Raw genomic sequence first — 15,347 nt, forward strand, 5'->3', positions numbered from 1 at the left:
ATGCCATGTCCGCTTTACAAGAAGCTCGCTGCACTAATGAGGAGCTGATCAAGACCAACAAGATGATCAGCAGTGTTGGAGGAGGCGCTCCTATTTCGGCCAGAGGAGTTGCTAACATGGAGCTCACCATTGGAAGCAAGACTTTGGCCACGGCGTTCTTCGTCGCCGATGTGCAAGGTAGCTATAACTTAATACTTGGGCATGATTGGATCCATGCCAATTGCTGTGTACCATCTAGCTTGCACCAATTTCTTATCCAATGGGTGGGAGATGCTGTTGAGGTTGTGCCTTCAGATTCATCAGCTGACGTTGCTACAGCCGATGCTCCTACACTCAGGGGCACGATGCTATTGCCTGCTTGTCTGGTAGAGATCTTTCTATCTATGAATTAATTAGTGTTACCAAACTAGGCGTTGTTCCTATATCTCTGAAGCCGATAGATAATCGGCTCAATATCATCGTGTAATCATTTATTGTAATGGATGCCAACGTTGAATGGTTAAACATCGTGTTGAACAATAAATGCAATGCCTTGTCTATGGAAAGACAGTGCAGTTTCATTTTATTCTTAACTATGGAAACGTATATAATAAATGTAATGCCTTGTTTTTATCTCTCCGTTCATGTCAAGTGATTTTGAAGTTTGTTTTTCCTGACATTCTCTAGGGTACCATTAGTTTATCCAATGTCTTATCGTGTTAGCTAAAGAACTTTCATTGTTAAGTGCTATGGAAACAGCTTTGACAAAGCACAATTAGCTAAGTACTTTAAATTTTGATATAATTAACTTTGAACTTAATGTGTCCCGTAGTGTAAGCACGAGCAATATACTGGTGTTTTTTAGAAACTGGAAAACTCTTGTAGCCTCTACAGCCACGCCCACAGTCAAGTCTTACAACGTTGTTAGCTTATTTGCTGAAAAAAATAAAAGGGGCAGAGCACACATAAATATAGAAGGAAAACATATGTAAAGTCTGTTATCTACTTTTGCAACACATAAATGAACATACATTAACCTATGCCTTAGAAAAGCATAAAACAACCCCGTCCATTCTTTTTCCATGTTTTGAACAAAGGTCCACACACATGACATGCAAAATGTACTACTAAAACAATCATCATGAAAGATATATCTGTAAGTATTCTGCAGAAATTTATAATTATACTATTACCAGCGATTTACTATATTCAGCCACTCCAAGCATAATCACAGATACAAATCTCATGCTACAAATACGGGGCAGTTGTCCAATTGCTTGACTGGACTGTTCTTTCTCAATCAAGCATATGAGTTTCTTCTTACTTTTCGTAGTGCATCCCTCATTCACGCACTACTTCGATTCATGCAAAACGCCTCCAGTCACTGTTCTGCGCACGTACCCCTGGGCATTAACCGCCTCTCCTCCATCCCGGCCTCTCGATCGTCCCTAACCTCCGTCCTCCCACTTAACCCCCCGGCCCAAACCTCCACCATTATTGCTCCCGCCAATCAATGCCCCAGCGGCGATCTGCTTTGCTAAAAAGCTGCAGTTGTTAAGTTTCACCTGCAAAAAGGGAGGTCGGTCGGATCCATTCAACTCGTAACAGTACTCCGTCCTGCGCTGTCGTCGGCGTGGCGACCGATCCATCGACCTGCTTGCTCCTTTTAAGCCCGCGAGGCTCCGGGCGTTTCTTGCTCGTGGACACGGAGGAGCACGAGAGGTTCCATGATATGGCGGCGCCGGCGCCGCGTGTCCTTCTCGCCAGCTGGTTCGCGGTGGCTGCCGTCACGGCGGCCGCGGCGGGCGTGGACGCGCTCGGGGTGAACTGGGGCACCATGTCCACGCGCGGGCTCCCGCCCAAGGTGATGGCGCGCCTGCTCACGGACAACGGCTTCCGGAAGGTGAAGATCTTCGACGCCGACGAGCGGACCATGAAGGCCCTCGCCGGGACGGGCATCGAGACCATGGTCGCCGTGCCCAACGACATGCTCGCCGCCGTCGCCGACTACGACCGGGCCCGGCAGTGGGTCAAGGACAACGTCACCAAGTACGCTTTCGACGGCGGCGTCAACATCAAGTGCGTAACTGCGTATATACTCCCACCGTTGATCATCCGTTTCTCTTCTGAGATGCTCGTGATCTGACCAACCTGCTAGGTTCGTGGCCGTCGGCAACGAGCCGTTCCTCAAGGCGTACAACGGCTCGTTCGACCACGTGACGGTCCCGGCGCTCAAGAACATCCAGCGCGCGCTGGACGAGGCCGGGCACGGGGCGGCGGTCAAGGCGACGGTCCCCGTGAACGCGGACGTGTACGACTCGCCGGCGAGCGACCCGGTGCCGTCGGCGGGGAGGTTCCGCGGCGACGTGGCGGGGCTCATGACGGCCATGGTCCGCTTCCTCAACCGCAGCGGCGCGCCGCTCACCGTCAACATCTACCCGTTCCTCAGCCTGTACGGGAACGCCGACTTCCCGCTGGACTACGCCTTCTTCGACGGCGGCGGCGCGGCGAAGCCGGTGGTCGACGGTCGGGTCACCTACACCAACGTGTTCGATGCCAACTTCGACACGCTGGTGTCGGCGCTGAGGAGGGTCGGCTTCGGCCGCCTCCCAGTCATGATCGGCGAGGTCGGCTGGCCGACGGACGGCGACAGGCACGCCACGGCGGCGCTCGCGGAGCGCTTCTACGCGGGGCTCCTCAAGCGCCTCGCGGCGAGGCGAGGCACGCCGCTCCGGCCCGGCGGGCGCATCGAGGTGTACCTGTTCGGGCTCATCGACGAGGACGCCAAGAGCGTGGCGCCGGGCAACTTCGAGCGCCACTGGGGCATCTTCACCTTCGACGGGCGGCCAAAATTCCCGCTGGACCTGCGCGGCGACGGGCGGCCGACGATGCCCGTCCCGGCCAGAGGCGTCGAGTACCTGCCCCGGCGGTGGTGCGTGCTGAACCCCATCAGCGCCGGGGACGCCATGGACGGCCGGCTTGCGGACAACGTCGGGTACGCGTGCTCCCGCGCCGACTGCACGGCGCTAGGCTACGGCTGCAGCTGCGGCGCGCTGGACGCGCGCGGGAACGCGTCGTACGCGTTCAACGCCTACTACCAGGCGCAGGGGCAGGTGGAGTCGGCGTGCGACTTCCAGGGGCTCGCCGTCGTCGTCGACGAGGACGCGTCGCAGGGTGCCTGCAACTTCAGCGTGCAGCTCGTCGGGTCAGGGGCGCCGGTGGCCGCCGCGGTCACCACGGTGGCGGGCGTACTGGTGCCTCTGTTTCTTGTGTTGCTTTGAGCTGACGCGAGGTGTGGTGGCCTGAATCTGGATGATTGTAGATTTGTAGGTAAGGCGACGCCATTACAGCGTGTACTAGGTACTTTCATGTTTTAATTGACCATCACGTGGGACGAGTCATGAGCGTTAAGTTCGTAAGGGCTGTTTGGTCACCCCTCCTATCTCACTTTTAATCACTAAAATGTCAAACACCCTCACTAAGGCCTTATTCAAATTTAGCATGTAAAGTTTTTGGTGTCACATCGAGTATTACATGGAAGTGTCGCATGGGATGTTGGGATACTAATAAAAAAACAAATTACATAATCCGTGAGTAAACCGCGAGACAAATTTATTAAGCATAATTAATTTATCATTAGCACAGGTGTTACTGTAGCACCACATTGTCAAATTATGGACTAATTAGGCTTAAAAGATTCATCTCGCAAAATAGTCGCAATCTATGCAATTAATTATTTTTTAGTCTATATTTAATACTCTATGTATGTGTCAAAACATTCGATGAGATATGATCTAAACTTTTGGGAGGAACTAGACAAGGCTTAAAAGGGGTCACTAAAGTTTAGTGGCTTTAGTCACCAAGGGATAGCTAAAAGTGGTCTGAGGTAACTTTACTTTCTTTCTCTCTCCTATTCTTTTCACTTTTAGTCTACTTTTAGTACATGAATCCAAATATAAGGTCACTAAACTTTAGTGGAGCCACTGAACTTTAGAGGGTTACTAATGAAACCAAACATATCCTAAGTCAGAAAAATCTAGGCTAAGCATGTACCACGAGAAGTTATAAGGACACTAGCTGGCTACTGATTTGTGTACGTCTTTTCAAAAAGACTAGTAAACGTGTCCATTAGCAACGAGATAAAAAGCTATAAAATATTTATAAGAAACGATGAGGAAAATGATACTCTCCTCGTCCACAAAAAAATGCAATTTTCGTTTTTTGTGAAGCCAAACAGTTTGAACTTTGACTGAATTTATAAAAAAAATACTAATATTTTTTATACAAAATAAGTATCATTCGATTAGTTATATAATATATTTTTATAATAAATTTTGAGGTACATAAATGCTAATAATATTTACAATTAACTTGGTTATACTTGAGCAAATTTGACCGTCTAGGACCCTATAGTTGTATTCTTCTGTGGACGGAGGAAGTACATGTCTATTTTTCACATAGCAACCCTCGTCAAGATTGCAGAGATACATTAATTTACACTATTGGAGAATAAACTAATCAAGATTTTAGTTTCCTGGTTAGTTGGACTTATCGGCTGATCTAGGTTTTATGGCCTATATGTGACTGCTCTGCTCCATCAGCTGCACTTTGGGGTTGCGGTTTCACACCGGAGACGATGGACCTTTTTGACATACAAGACTAAACCCAACTCTAAGTCTAGTATGCCCCTATATAATGTTTGATGTACATGTACACTCCACCTGTTCAAAAAACAATGCAATTCTCACTTCACGAGAGTCAAATAGTTTCAAGTTTGACCAAATCAATACGAAAAATTCCTAACATTTATGATATCAGATAAATATAAATTAGTTATAAAATATATTTTCAGAGTAATAAAGCCATTCGAAGTTATAATTTTTGATATTATGTTCTAAACGTGGTTACATTTAAGAAAGTTTGATTTATCCTAAAATTATAATTGCATTCTTTTTTTGGAAGGAGGTATTTATGAGAGTTGATGTTTTTTTTTTACCAATTGGAATGATGTAAAATTTTACGATTACAATTAATTTAGTCAAGAAAACAAAAAAAACAAATTCTTTTATTAAAAATATCCAGACAATAGACCATCCTTACTTTAGGATATAACATGGCTAACAGAAAAAGTGCGTGCAATGTTTTGATGAGTAGCTATTTTTTTCAGCGCCAAATTCTCTAAGTCCTTTTTATATTTTGCTTGAAGTTGTGCAAAATAAACAAATACTTCCTCCATTTCAAATTAGAAGACGTTTTCGTTTTGCTTGATATATTGCTTTTAATATGTATCTAAACGTACATAGCGTATATATCTAAGTGCGTTGCAAAGCTATGAATCTAAAAAGACAAAAGCATTTTATAATTTGAAATTGAGGGACTATAGATGAGACAAAGAGGAAAAGAGACCAACAACACACCAGTCGTCGGATTTCCATAGCTGCAGCAAATACCATGACACTTTTACATCTTACATGGTTTGATTGAATATTAATTGAAACTGGTAGAGATTTTTTTATATTATAACAGGTAGAGAATTAAAAACAGGCTGACGTGAATATATAATATATAATTGAAAGCAACGTGGAATAAAACATCATCAGTGAATAAAAGTCTAGAACTGCACGCACTACGGGATAGAGTCGTTTCGTCGAGTGCCAGGGGCACTCGGCAATGGCCCAAAAATACTTGGCAACTGCTTTGCCGAGTGTAACATTCGGCATACAATATACGGCATCTTTTTATCGGCAAACAGCTATTTGCCGAGTGATTTCTGTCAGGCACTCGGCAAAGCCTTTGCCGAGTGCCGAAAAAGCACTCGGCAAAGATTTACACTCGGCAAAATGAAAATACGAAAAAGAACCCAAAAATAATAGTAATTTTTTTTTCGGGGGAGGCCGCCACCAGCCAGTGCCCGCCCGTCTACATCGAAGTTGGTGCATTTTTTGCGCTAAATTCATGGCTCACGCGGCCAGCGGGATTCAAACTCACGACATCTCCCTCGCATGTCTGCTGCTCTACCACTACACTACACTATCACTTGTGTCTACTTTCCGTTATCTATCCTCATATATTATACTAAATCAAGAGTAAATTACTTATTTGAGGCCCTAAACGAATTCAAATCAAAAAGTGGTCAACTATAAAGTTTCATAACTTTTCGACATCTACAATTTTCATTTAGGAAGTTTTTCCATCTGAGGTCGTTTGAAAAATTTGACTTTCAAATTTTAGAGATTCAAACGTAGTTTTGCATGATAAGATGATTTCAAATCAAAAAGTTATCAACTACATAGTGTCATAACTTCTGGAGATCTACAATTTTCATTTAGGAAGTTTTTCCATCCGAGGTGTTTTGAAAAATTCAAATTTTAAATTTTTTAAATTCAAACATCGTTTTTGCATGACAAGATGATTTCAAATCAAAATGTTGCCAACTACAAAATTTCATAACTTCTCAAAATCTAGAAAGTTTATTTTGGTCATTTGTTCATCCGACATAGTGGTAGTAACATTATTCACAAATCTTATATATCTCTCTTCTACTTTCATGAAACTAATATGAGAGATGTAGATTTTATGAACAACGTTATTGTCGTTTTGTCAAATGAAGAAATGACCAAAATAAAATTTGTATATCTTGAGAAGTTAAACAACTTTGTATTTGAAATTTTTTTTCATTTGAATTCATTTAGGGCCTCAAAAATTGCTTTGAAAAACTGATTTGCTGAGGGCCAAAAAAATACACACGGCAAAATGTATCTTTGTCGAGTGCCAAAACAAAGGCACTCGGCAAAATACATCTTTGCCGAGTGCCAGAAAAAGGCACTCGGCAAAGACGCATTTTGCCGTGTGGCGAAAAATAGCACTCGGCAAAATAAATATTTGCCGAGTGCTAGAAAAAAGGCACTCGGCAAAGACGCATTTTGCTGTGTGCCGAAAAATAGCACTCGGTAAAATACATATTTGCCGAGTGCCAGAAAAAGGCACTCGACAAAGACGTATTTTGTCGAGTGTTTTTTTTGTCGAGTGTATTTTATTTGGCACTCGGCAAAGACCGTCTTTGTCGAGTGCCCGATAAAATACACTCAGCAAAGCCTCCAGCACTTGGCAAAGTGCCGGTTTCCGGTAGTGACGCAACGGTGTCTCTGGACCTTGAATTGCGTACGTAGCACTAGTGGCAAGAATCGATGGGTCGAGAACGAGGTCCGTCATCTGCACTTCTACTGGTATCCAATGTCACAGTGTGACATTAGCAGAACCGTCCAATTTATAAGAGCTCAAGTATAATAGCAGCCCGTAAGCGGTCGCACTGTCATACATGAACCCATATAAATTCGGTGGTCCGTCGAGTACCACAAAGGTCTCGATTCAACCAACATACAACCAAGATCATACATGATTCAACATGCATATCACACGTTACATAAAGTTCACAAATACAGTTCCATACATCATAGTACAATTAAAAGTTATTACAAACCAAGTTTAGGTAAATAGTAGCGGAAGCAATTAAAGTTTGAAACCAACATCTCATATCATTGTTCAAATACTGTGCCAGCTTAGGATCACAACCACAAAAGCATAATAGAGGGATTAATGAGAGACGCCTTGCCGAGGGCCCTACTCCTCGTCCATAGCGGGATAGAAGCAGTTCTTACAGTAGCCATGATAGACTGTACCATCTGCAATAAGTGGGAAATAAACCCTAAGTACGAGAAGGTACTCAGCTAGACTTACCCGTCATAAACCAAAAATAAGTAACTCCAAGGATCATGTAAGACTTTATAAGTAGAGCTAGCTTAACAACATTTTGCATAAAAGCCACTAGTTGGGCTATACATTTTATAATTCAGTAACCAAATTGATTACAGTTATTCATCTCTAGATTAGCAACTAACATGTGCCAAACATGTGATATATCATTTAGTAGCATATAATAGTAACCATAGCCGGTGTAATATTTTTCATGTTCATCACAACCATCACATTCCATAGTTCAATTGCTACGATGAAGGGGCTCCATCAAGTTTCTCACTATCTGGGAGAGACGACGATTCGAATCGATTGCAACTAGCTGGGCGGTTATTCCTAACACAAACCCAGGTCTACTAGCCATGGTAGCCTTAGGTCACCTTTCGTACAACTCAGGTCCACATTTCGCGGGTTCGATCAGCGCTGCACAACCAGGGACAACCAGCTGCTACAACGACCAGGACTACCCTGCCCTTGGGCTCACGTCTGGCTCCCCGCACATCCTTACTACCATCCAGAGTTTGCACTTTGATAGAATGAGGCCTGGCCTGAGTTGAGCTACTCGGCTTCGCGGTCAGAACGAGTTATCCGGCCAGCTAAGTGAGAGGCATGTGTTCAAAATGACAAGAGGGCCTCCAACGATGCGGTCCTTAATCTACACAGACGAAATCACATGAGTCAACCTACACATAGACTCTGCCCGACCTCCAGTTACATTACCCCATGGTTCTTTTCCACGAAAGCAAATATAGCCAACCGTGCTTCGATATCCACCTATATCTCATAGGTGATAGGAAATCACCTGACTTCTACCGGTCTAAGCATGGCTAAGCATATATTCGATCCTAGACCTACAAAGGGTTAAAGATATATTTATCTGAACATGGTAGTTCTATGCATCAAGTGTTTCCAATTCAACTCTTATAACCTAATGCATCAAACATAAAGGACTCAAGTGATATTTTGTAAAACATGGGAGGCTTAAAATGCTCTGGGGCTTGTCTTTCAGAAAGGAAGTAGGTCGGTGGTCAGGGCACTCCGGAAGTTCATCAATGGTCAGCTCCTTTCCTTCAAGAGCTGTGGTTTGGGGTGTCCCTTGATTGTCCTCCGCCTCTTCATCGAATTCTAGTAGGGTTACTCCTTCGGGCGATCCTATATGGATGAGCACGAATAAGATATTATAGGTAATGACATGGATGATATGATATGATAAAATGGGCGTAATCATAAGTGTTCTTAACAGTAAGGTATTAGGGTGATAACAAGATTAACTTCTTTTACTGAGTAGGTGCATATCTCATTTCACTACTGCAGAATATTTATTCGTGTCGGGCATTTTGGGTTTCCCGCAGCGGGCAAACCGGTCCGCCGCCGCCGAAAGGCCATGGTAAATAGTGGCTTCCCGCGGTGGACAACTTTGCCCACCTCGGTTAATCGTTCAGGAAAAATAAAAAAAAATAAAAAAGCCCACACGGGCTTGGATCCGGGCCGCACTGAACCTAGATCCCGCCGCCGCCGTCGATCCACCACCGTCGATTGGATCCACCACAGCTCCAACCCGCCGCACCGCCGGAGGGAGAGGAAGGGCTGGGGTGGGCGCCACGCCCACCGGATCAAAGCCATCGTCGATTGGATGGGAGGGAGACGATGCCCCTCCGTGGATCCGTGCCGTCGCGGCAGGTTGGGGCCGCCCCTCCGTGGATCCATGCCATCGCGGCGGGTTGGCGCCGCCCCGCCGTGGATCCACGCTGGACGGGCCACGCCACTGCTCGCCACTGTGCGCGGAGGAGCACCCATCGCCGCTGCTCGCCACCGTCGTCGGGGATCTGCAAGGGTGCGAGTGTGAGAGGGACAAGATCCACCATTGATCTAAAAGAGAAGAAAGAGGGATCCACACCTTGCGCCGGATCCGCCGCCACCGCCGCCATGGCCTCCATGCCGGTGTCGGGGCCTCCACGCTGGCCGGAGGAGGGAGAGGAAGGGGCGCCGTCGGGGCCTCCACCACCGCCGTCGGGGCGGCCTGACCTGGAGCGCGTGGGGAGGAAGAGAGTGGGGAGGAAGAGAGGCCGACTGCGCCTAAGTATACCTATATATACGTGTAGACGAATATCGGGCCAGCTTGGGCCTGATGGGCCTAGGCCTTTTCCGTGGCGGGCTTTTAACGTTGTCGGCCACGGTAAATTGATTTACCGTGGCGGACACCTTACGATGTCCGCCACGGTAAATAGGGTATTTACCGTGGCGGGCATCTTAATATGTTCGCCACGGTAAATCGATTTACCATGGCAGACACCTTACGATGTCCACCACGGTAAATAGGGTATTTACCATGGCGGACATATTAAGATGCCCGCCACGATAAATCGATTTACTATGGCGGGCAAAAGTGTCCGCTGTGGTAAATAAAAAATGCCCGCCGCGGTAAATCGTGGGATTTACCGCAGCGGGCAAAAATAGGTGCCTGCCACGGAGTGCAAAAGTGCAACGCTGCGCATATTCGTTTGTGTAGTAGTGTTTCTAGTAATTAAACAAACACCTATTTATATATTTTCTGGCCTACAAGACAGTTGCCACTTGTTCTAACTATAACTGGAGTTTTATATATCAAAATAATATGGTTGTGGACATTCTGGAGAGCTTATGAAATTGCCTACAACTTTGTTTTAATTATCTTAATGTGATTCAGTAGTTATCTAGGTCAAACAATTCAATCTTTCAGATCTATCCAGAAAGCAAGTATTTCTGATAGCAGACTTCTAACAGCCATAATTCTTAAACCATAAGATCTATGACTATAAAACTTTAATATAAGGTAGATAAGTAAGTTATCTACAACTTTTTTATTAACAAGTTTTACAGAAAAGATAACTATCATTATGAAATCATCACCACAACAGAAACTATATATGCAGCCATCTAGTTGAATTATAAAGCAATAATTAACTAGTTGCCTATAAACAAATACTTCTAGGCCTCACTAACAGTATCAACAAATTATATGAATCACACACACCACAGAGTAAATCCTTCCAGTGCTCAATAAATTCCTAGAAAATTACAGTAGTCTACACATGACCCTAATAGTCTACTGTAAAAATTTCATGCCATTTGGATAAGTATAGCTACCTATACAAAAATGTCAAGTTATATATGTTTATTTTAGCAAAAATAGTTTAGCATAGTGAAAAGTGTCAAGCAACAGATTCAATATTTTTCTTACTTTCCTCCTAGCATAAAAATACTATGTAAAAATTCATATGATCATATGTTATGTATTTTTACCCCATTTAATTTCACTAAAAATGAGACAATATCAACACAAGACCAGCAAAATTAGAATCATAATTTTATCACCTTCCTAGATCAAGTTATGCAATTTACAAGATAGAAACTGTTTTAAAAGCACTAATCTTGCTCAATTTCATTCTCCTAGAAAAATACCCTAAACAGTATATTTCATATTTTTATCAAATAGTACACTTTAATATGAATCCAACAAAATTTGGTTCACCCCATTTGGATACTCCTAGCTCAAGATATAATTTTTGCAAGTTTGCTACAAAATCTATGAAAATAAATAAAGAAAATCAAATTCACTTGGGCGCTACAGTTGGGTGCACCCAGTCCATACACCCCACTGTGACTGATGCGCGGGCCCTGGAAGTCAACCGACCCCACACGTTAGTGAGACTGAGGTAGGGCGGCGCTTTGACCGGAGAGAACTCGTCGACGGTGAGGTCACCACCGTTGTGTTCCCTATTCCCACGCGCATCTACGGGTGCCCATGGTTGGCCCAGAGTCTCACTGGAGCTAGCTCGATGGCGGCGATGGCGGCGACACGCGGTGGCGGACTCGTCACCTCCGGCGACGGCATGGCCAGGTGAGCGTGGCTACGATATCTACTAACCCTAGCGAAGCTCTACGGCACGGATCGAGTCACAGCGAAGTGGCGGTGAGGCTTGGCCATGTGCATGGTGACACGGCGGCACGAGCGCAATGGTGGCACAACAGTGTTATGCTCCAACGAGGCCGGCATCGGCCTTAGGCACTTGCCTTGAGTTAGACCTAGCTCTAACCTAACCCTAACGAGAGGAACACATGAGTGAGACAGCTCGGTGGAGCACGACCACGGCGAGCGTGAGCTCGGCGGTGCTCCGGCTATGGCGTGGCTACGACGAACTCGCCCTTAGGCGTTTACCTTGGCTTGATTGGCATGGCTAACTTGTCGGGAAGGTGGAGGAGGTGATGGCAGAGCGGTGCATGCGAGCAATCGGAGAATGGCATGGTGGCGGTAGCGAGCAAGCATGGTGGAGCTCGGCGGCAATGGTGACGGCGCTCGGTTTCGCTCTAGCGCGGTGAGAGCGGAAGCGAGAGCGAGGCAGAGAGAGTGAGCACGAGTGACAGAGAGCAGGAGGGAGCAGTGCCCTTCTCTACCCGTGCTGGCCTAACTGGTGGGGCCATCACCGATGGATGACCACCACGCGGCGGACGCGGCCTGGCGTGGTCAGCCACGACGCTGGCTAAGTGTCGATTCAGTCTGTCTGACAACGCTACTTTGAGCTCCTAAATCTCCTAATCCGTGGTGATTTAGCAAAAACTTCTTTAATAGAAATTGTAGATCTATGTGAGTACTACAACTTAGCTTTAATGATCATGGTCTAATTTGAACTAGTTTTGAAACTACATTGCTTCAAAGTATGCTACTTGAAACTGTAAATCAGTTTAGGATTAGTTTTGAAACTAGATTGCTTCAAAGTTACAAATAACATTAAGTTAGACACTGAATTAGGTCATGACCCTTAAATAAAGTTTGTTACCCATGACAAGAACTACAACTTTTATTTAGGTCACATAGCCATGCAAGCTCTCTAAACTACTGTTCAACTTTAGTCAAACTAGCATCATGAAAATGGCATTTCAAAGTAAACCAACACTTAGAAGCAAAATTGGTTCATGTCATGAATACAAAAATTGTTCCATTTACCATCCTAGATGTGTCTATGGTGTTTTCGTGACCTCACAACCATTTAATACATTGGTCATACATGATTACAAGCATATGCATATATATAATCAACATCACATGTGATAATGTATAAAGAATGAAATAAAATTTCTTATGCTCATGCTCATGAATGAATGGATGATGCTTGTGCTCATGAAATCCAATTGTCAAATCCAATGCTTAACACTGGGGTGTTATAGTGACCTTAGAGTAAATCGAATTATTACTCTTATCTTCTGTCCCAGACCGCCTGCGACTACGAGACTATGGGCATGATTGGTTGCTCCAGGAAGGGGATGCCGGATGGAGGGCCGGTCCTGGCGGGTTGGAGGCAGGCTGAAACCATGCACCTAGGTGTGTTTGTGCAACTTTGGGAGTGATACTGGATGACATTTAGCTTGTTTGGTTGCTAGCTTGCACCGATTTAAGGAATGAGCTGGTCCTGCTAGTTGTGTTTGGTTTGGCGCATGGCATAAGGTGTGAACACCCATGTATCACTTTGGTGAGGTTACCACCATTTTCATCTGAACAAGCATGACAACACAAACATTGCCTCAGATCAATTTGTATCATCACCAAGTAAGACCTTGGAGCATAAGAGATATTACAAAATAATACATTAGTCAAACCAACTATTAGTCAGCAACAAATGGGTCCTAGCAGGGGTGGAGGACTGGGTAGGTCAAGGTAAGGTGGGAGCCATGTCACCGACCTGGCTACTGTTATGCCAAAGACATAGAAGACTGATAGAAGAGGTGGATCCTGATGAAGCTGGACAAGAAAGAGCGTGGCGTGTGAAGAAGCCCAACAAGTATTCGGGTCATGAATGGGAGTAAGCCGGCCCAGTTAAGCCCATGTAACGGGCAGACATCGCATGCCTTGTAAAGGAAGAGAGGAGAGAAGAAATCTAATTTTTGAACTCTGTATCGAACCTAGCCAGAGGTTGTGGCGACGACGGCGCCGTGCATGTAGCCGACGACCGAGTGACTCTGCCGGAATCCTACTGGAACCCTACCACTACCACTATCTCCCTGATTCTTGTGACAAACTGGTATCAGATCTCGAATCCTGGCGTTCCACTCTTACTGCACCTGTAGCCAGATGTCGATGGCCTCACCCGAGGAATAGTTGGGACAAATCCTGGCTATGCTAACCCAGAACTCGAAGGGGATCGCCGATCTCCAGCAATCCATGGAGCAAGTGAAGTCTGTGAAGGCGGATTTCGAGCTGTGGAAGCTGGAAGTGAACAACCGCGTTGCCGAGCTCGACCACGCGGTGAACTACATTGGCGAGCGTATGGAGCAACTGTTTGGGGATTAGTCGAAGCACACGATCTCTGACGATGGATCTCAGATCGAGCACCTCGACCCGGATCCCAAAGCTGACGCGGGGAAGAAGGTGGCGGGCTCCGCTCATCTGGAGCCTCACTAGTCCGAGGCATCACCTAGGCAATTTGGCCACCGCTATGAAACCCAGCACCGGAGCACCGGATTTGGAAAGGTGTACACCGTTCCAGATCCGCCTCCAGTCACAGGTGCGAAAAACTTACACTCTAGCTCTGCTATTCCTCATATGGTTGAAGCTCATAGGCACCGTGACCGTAGTTTCGATGATTACCTCCCTTCTGGTGCTCTGTCTGACTATGATTTCCCAAAATTTGATGGTTCCAACCCCAGATCTTGGTTTCAGAGGGCCAAAACCTATTTCGATGTCTTTGGAATAGATCTTAGCAAGTGGGTGAAGATAGCTATCATGCACTTCGTAGGCTCTGCTGATTTTTGGATTCACACCATGAAAACCCAAATAGCCTCTATGTCTTGGGATGTTTTTACCACCTCTGTGTGCTATAGGTTTGATGAGGATGAGCATAACCATCTGGTTAGAACCTTTTTCCACATCAAGCAGAGCACCACTGTTACTGAGTACATAGAGCAATTCAGTGACATCTTGCACCAATTACTTGTCCGTGATCCAATCCTTCCTTCCTCTGTTATAACCAACCGTTTTGTTGATGGGCTTAAGAAAGAAATTCGTGCAGTTATTATGGTTCATAGGCCAAAGGATCTGGATATCGCTAGTTCTTTGGCTCTCTTGCACGAAGAGGCACTCATGGATTCCTCTGTCAGAGACATGAAGAAGTGGGACCACTCTGATACTACCAAGAGGTATTTTGGAAGTGGATCCAAGTCAAATGAGTACTAAAGGCAACATCGTGGTTATTCTCCTATGAAGCCTGGGATGCATACTCAAAATGACAAGAAGGGAACTGAGCAGAACGAGGTAAAAGCCTCTGAAGACAAGCTGAGCACAACGAAATCTTATAGGAGAGCTAAAGGACTTTGTTTCAAGCAGTGGCGGCGCCAGGGGTATGCCCCTGTATGCCAAGGCACATCCAAGATTTGAGAGAATAAATTAATAAGTATATACATCTTTATACATATCTTCATACATTAACGTTTCTGGCTCATAGGCCCAATAGAACATATGTTTCTGGCAATCTAGCAGCCCACAAAAGCAACAAAGCCCAGAATACACATTGTCGCTTGCGTTGCCCCTGCCAGGCGCCCCTTTCCCTGCCCGTGCTCGCTGCTCCACGCCGCAGCACACAGCC

The 15,347-nt window shown here is 45.5% G+C and overlaps 1 protein-coding gene across 2 annotated transcripts; it reads left to right on the top strand.

Moving 5' to 3' along the window:
- Positions 1-1,523: 1,523 nt before the first annotated feature.
- LOC136482221 (glucan endo-1,3-beta-glucosidase 8-like) lies at positions 1,524-3,487 on the top strand. Of its 2 annotated transcripts, none has more exons than XM_066479452.1 (2): positions 1,524-2,058; positions 2,138-3,487. In XM_066479452.1, the coding sequence occupies exons 1-2, from the start codon at positions 1,712-1,714 to the stop codon at positions 3,258-3,260; spliced, it is 1,470 nt and encodes a 489-aa protein (XP_066335549.1). In that variant the 5' UTR covers positions 1,524-1,711; the 3' UTR covers positions 3,261-3,487. The 2 variants fall into 2 exon arrangements, with proteins under 2 accessions (XP_066335549.1, XP_066335550.1); XM_066479453.1 differs by having other exon boundaries at positions 1,524-2,028.
- Positions 3,488-15,347: the final 11,860 nt, after the last annotated feature.

The sequence above is a fragment of the Miscanthus floridulus genome, chromosome 9 (genome assembly GCF_019320115.1).
Source record: "Miscanthus floridulus cultivar M001 chromosome 9, ASM1932011v1, whole genome shotgun sequence".
Classification (NCBI taxonomy): Eukaryota; Viridiplantae; Streptophyta; class Magnoliopsida; order Poales; family Poaceae; genus Miscanthus; species Miscanthus floridulus.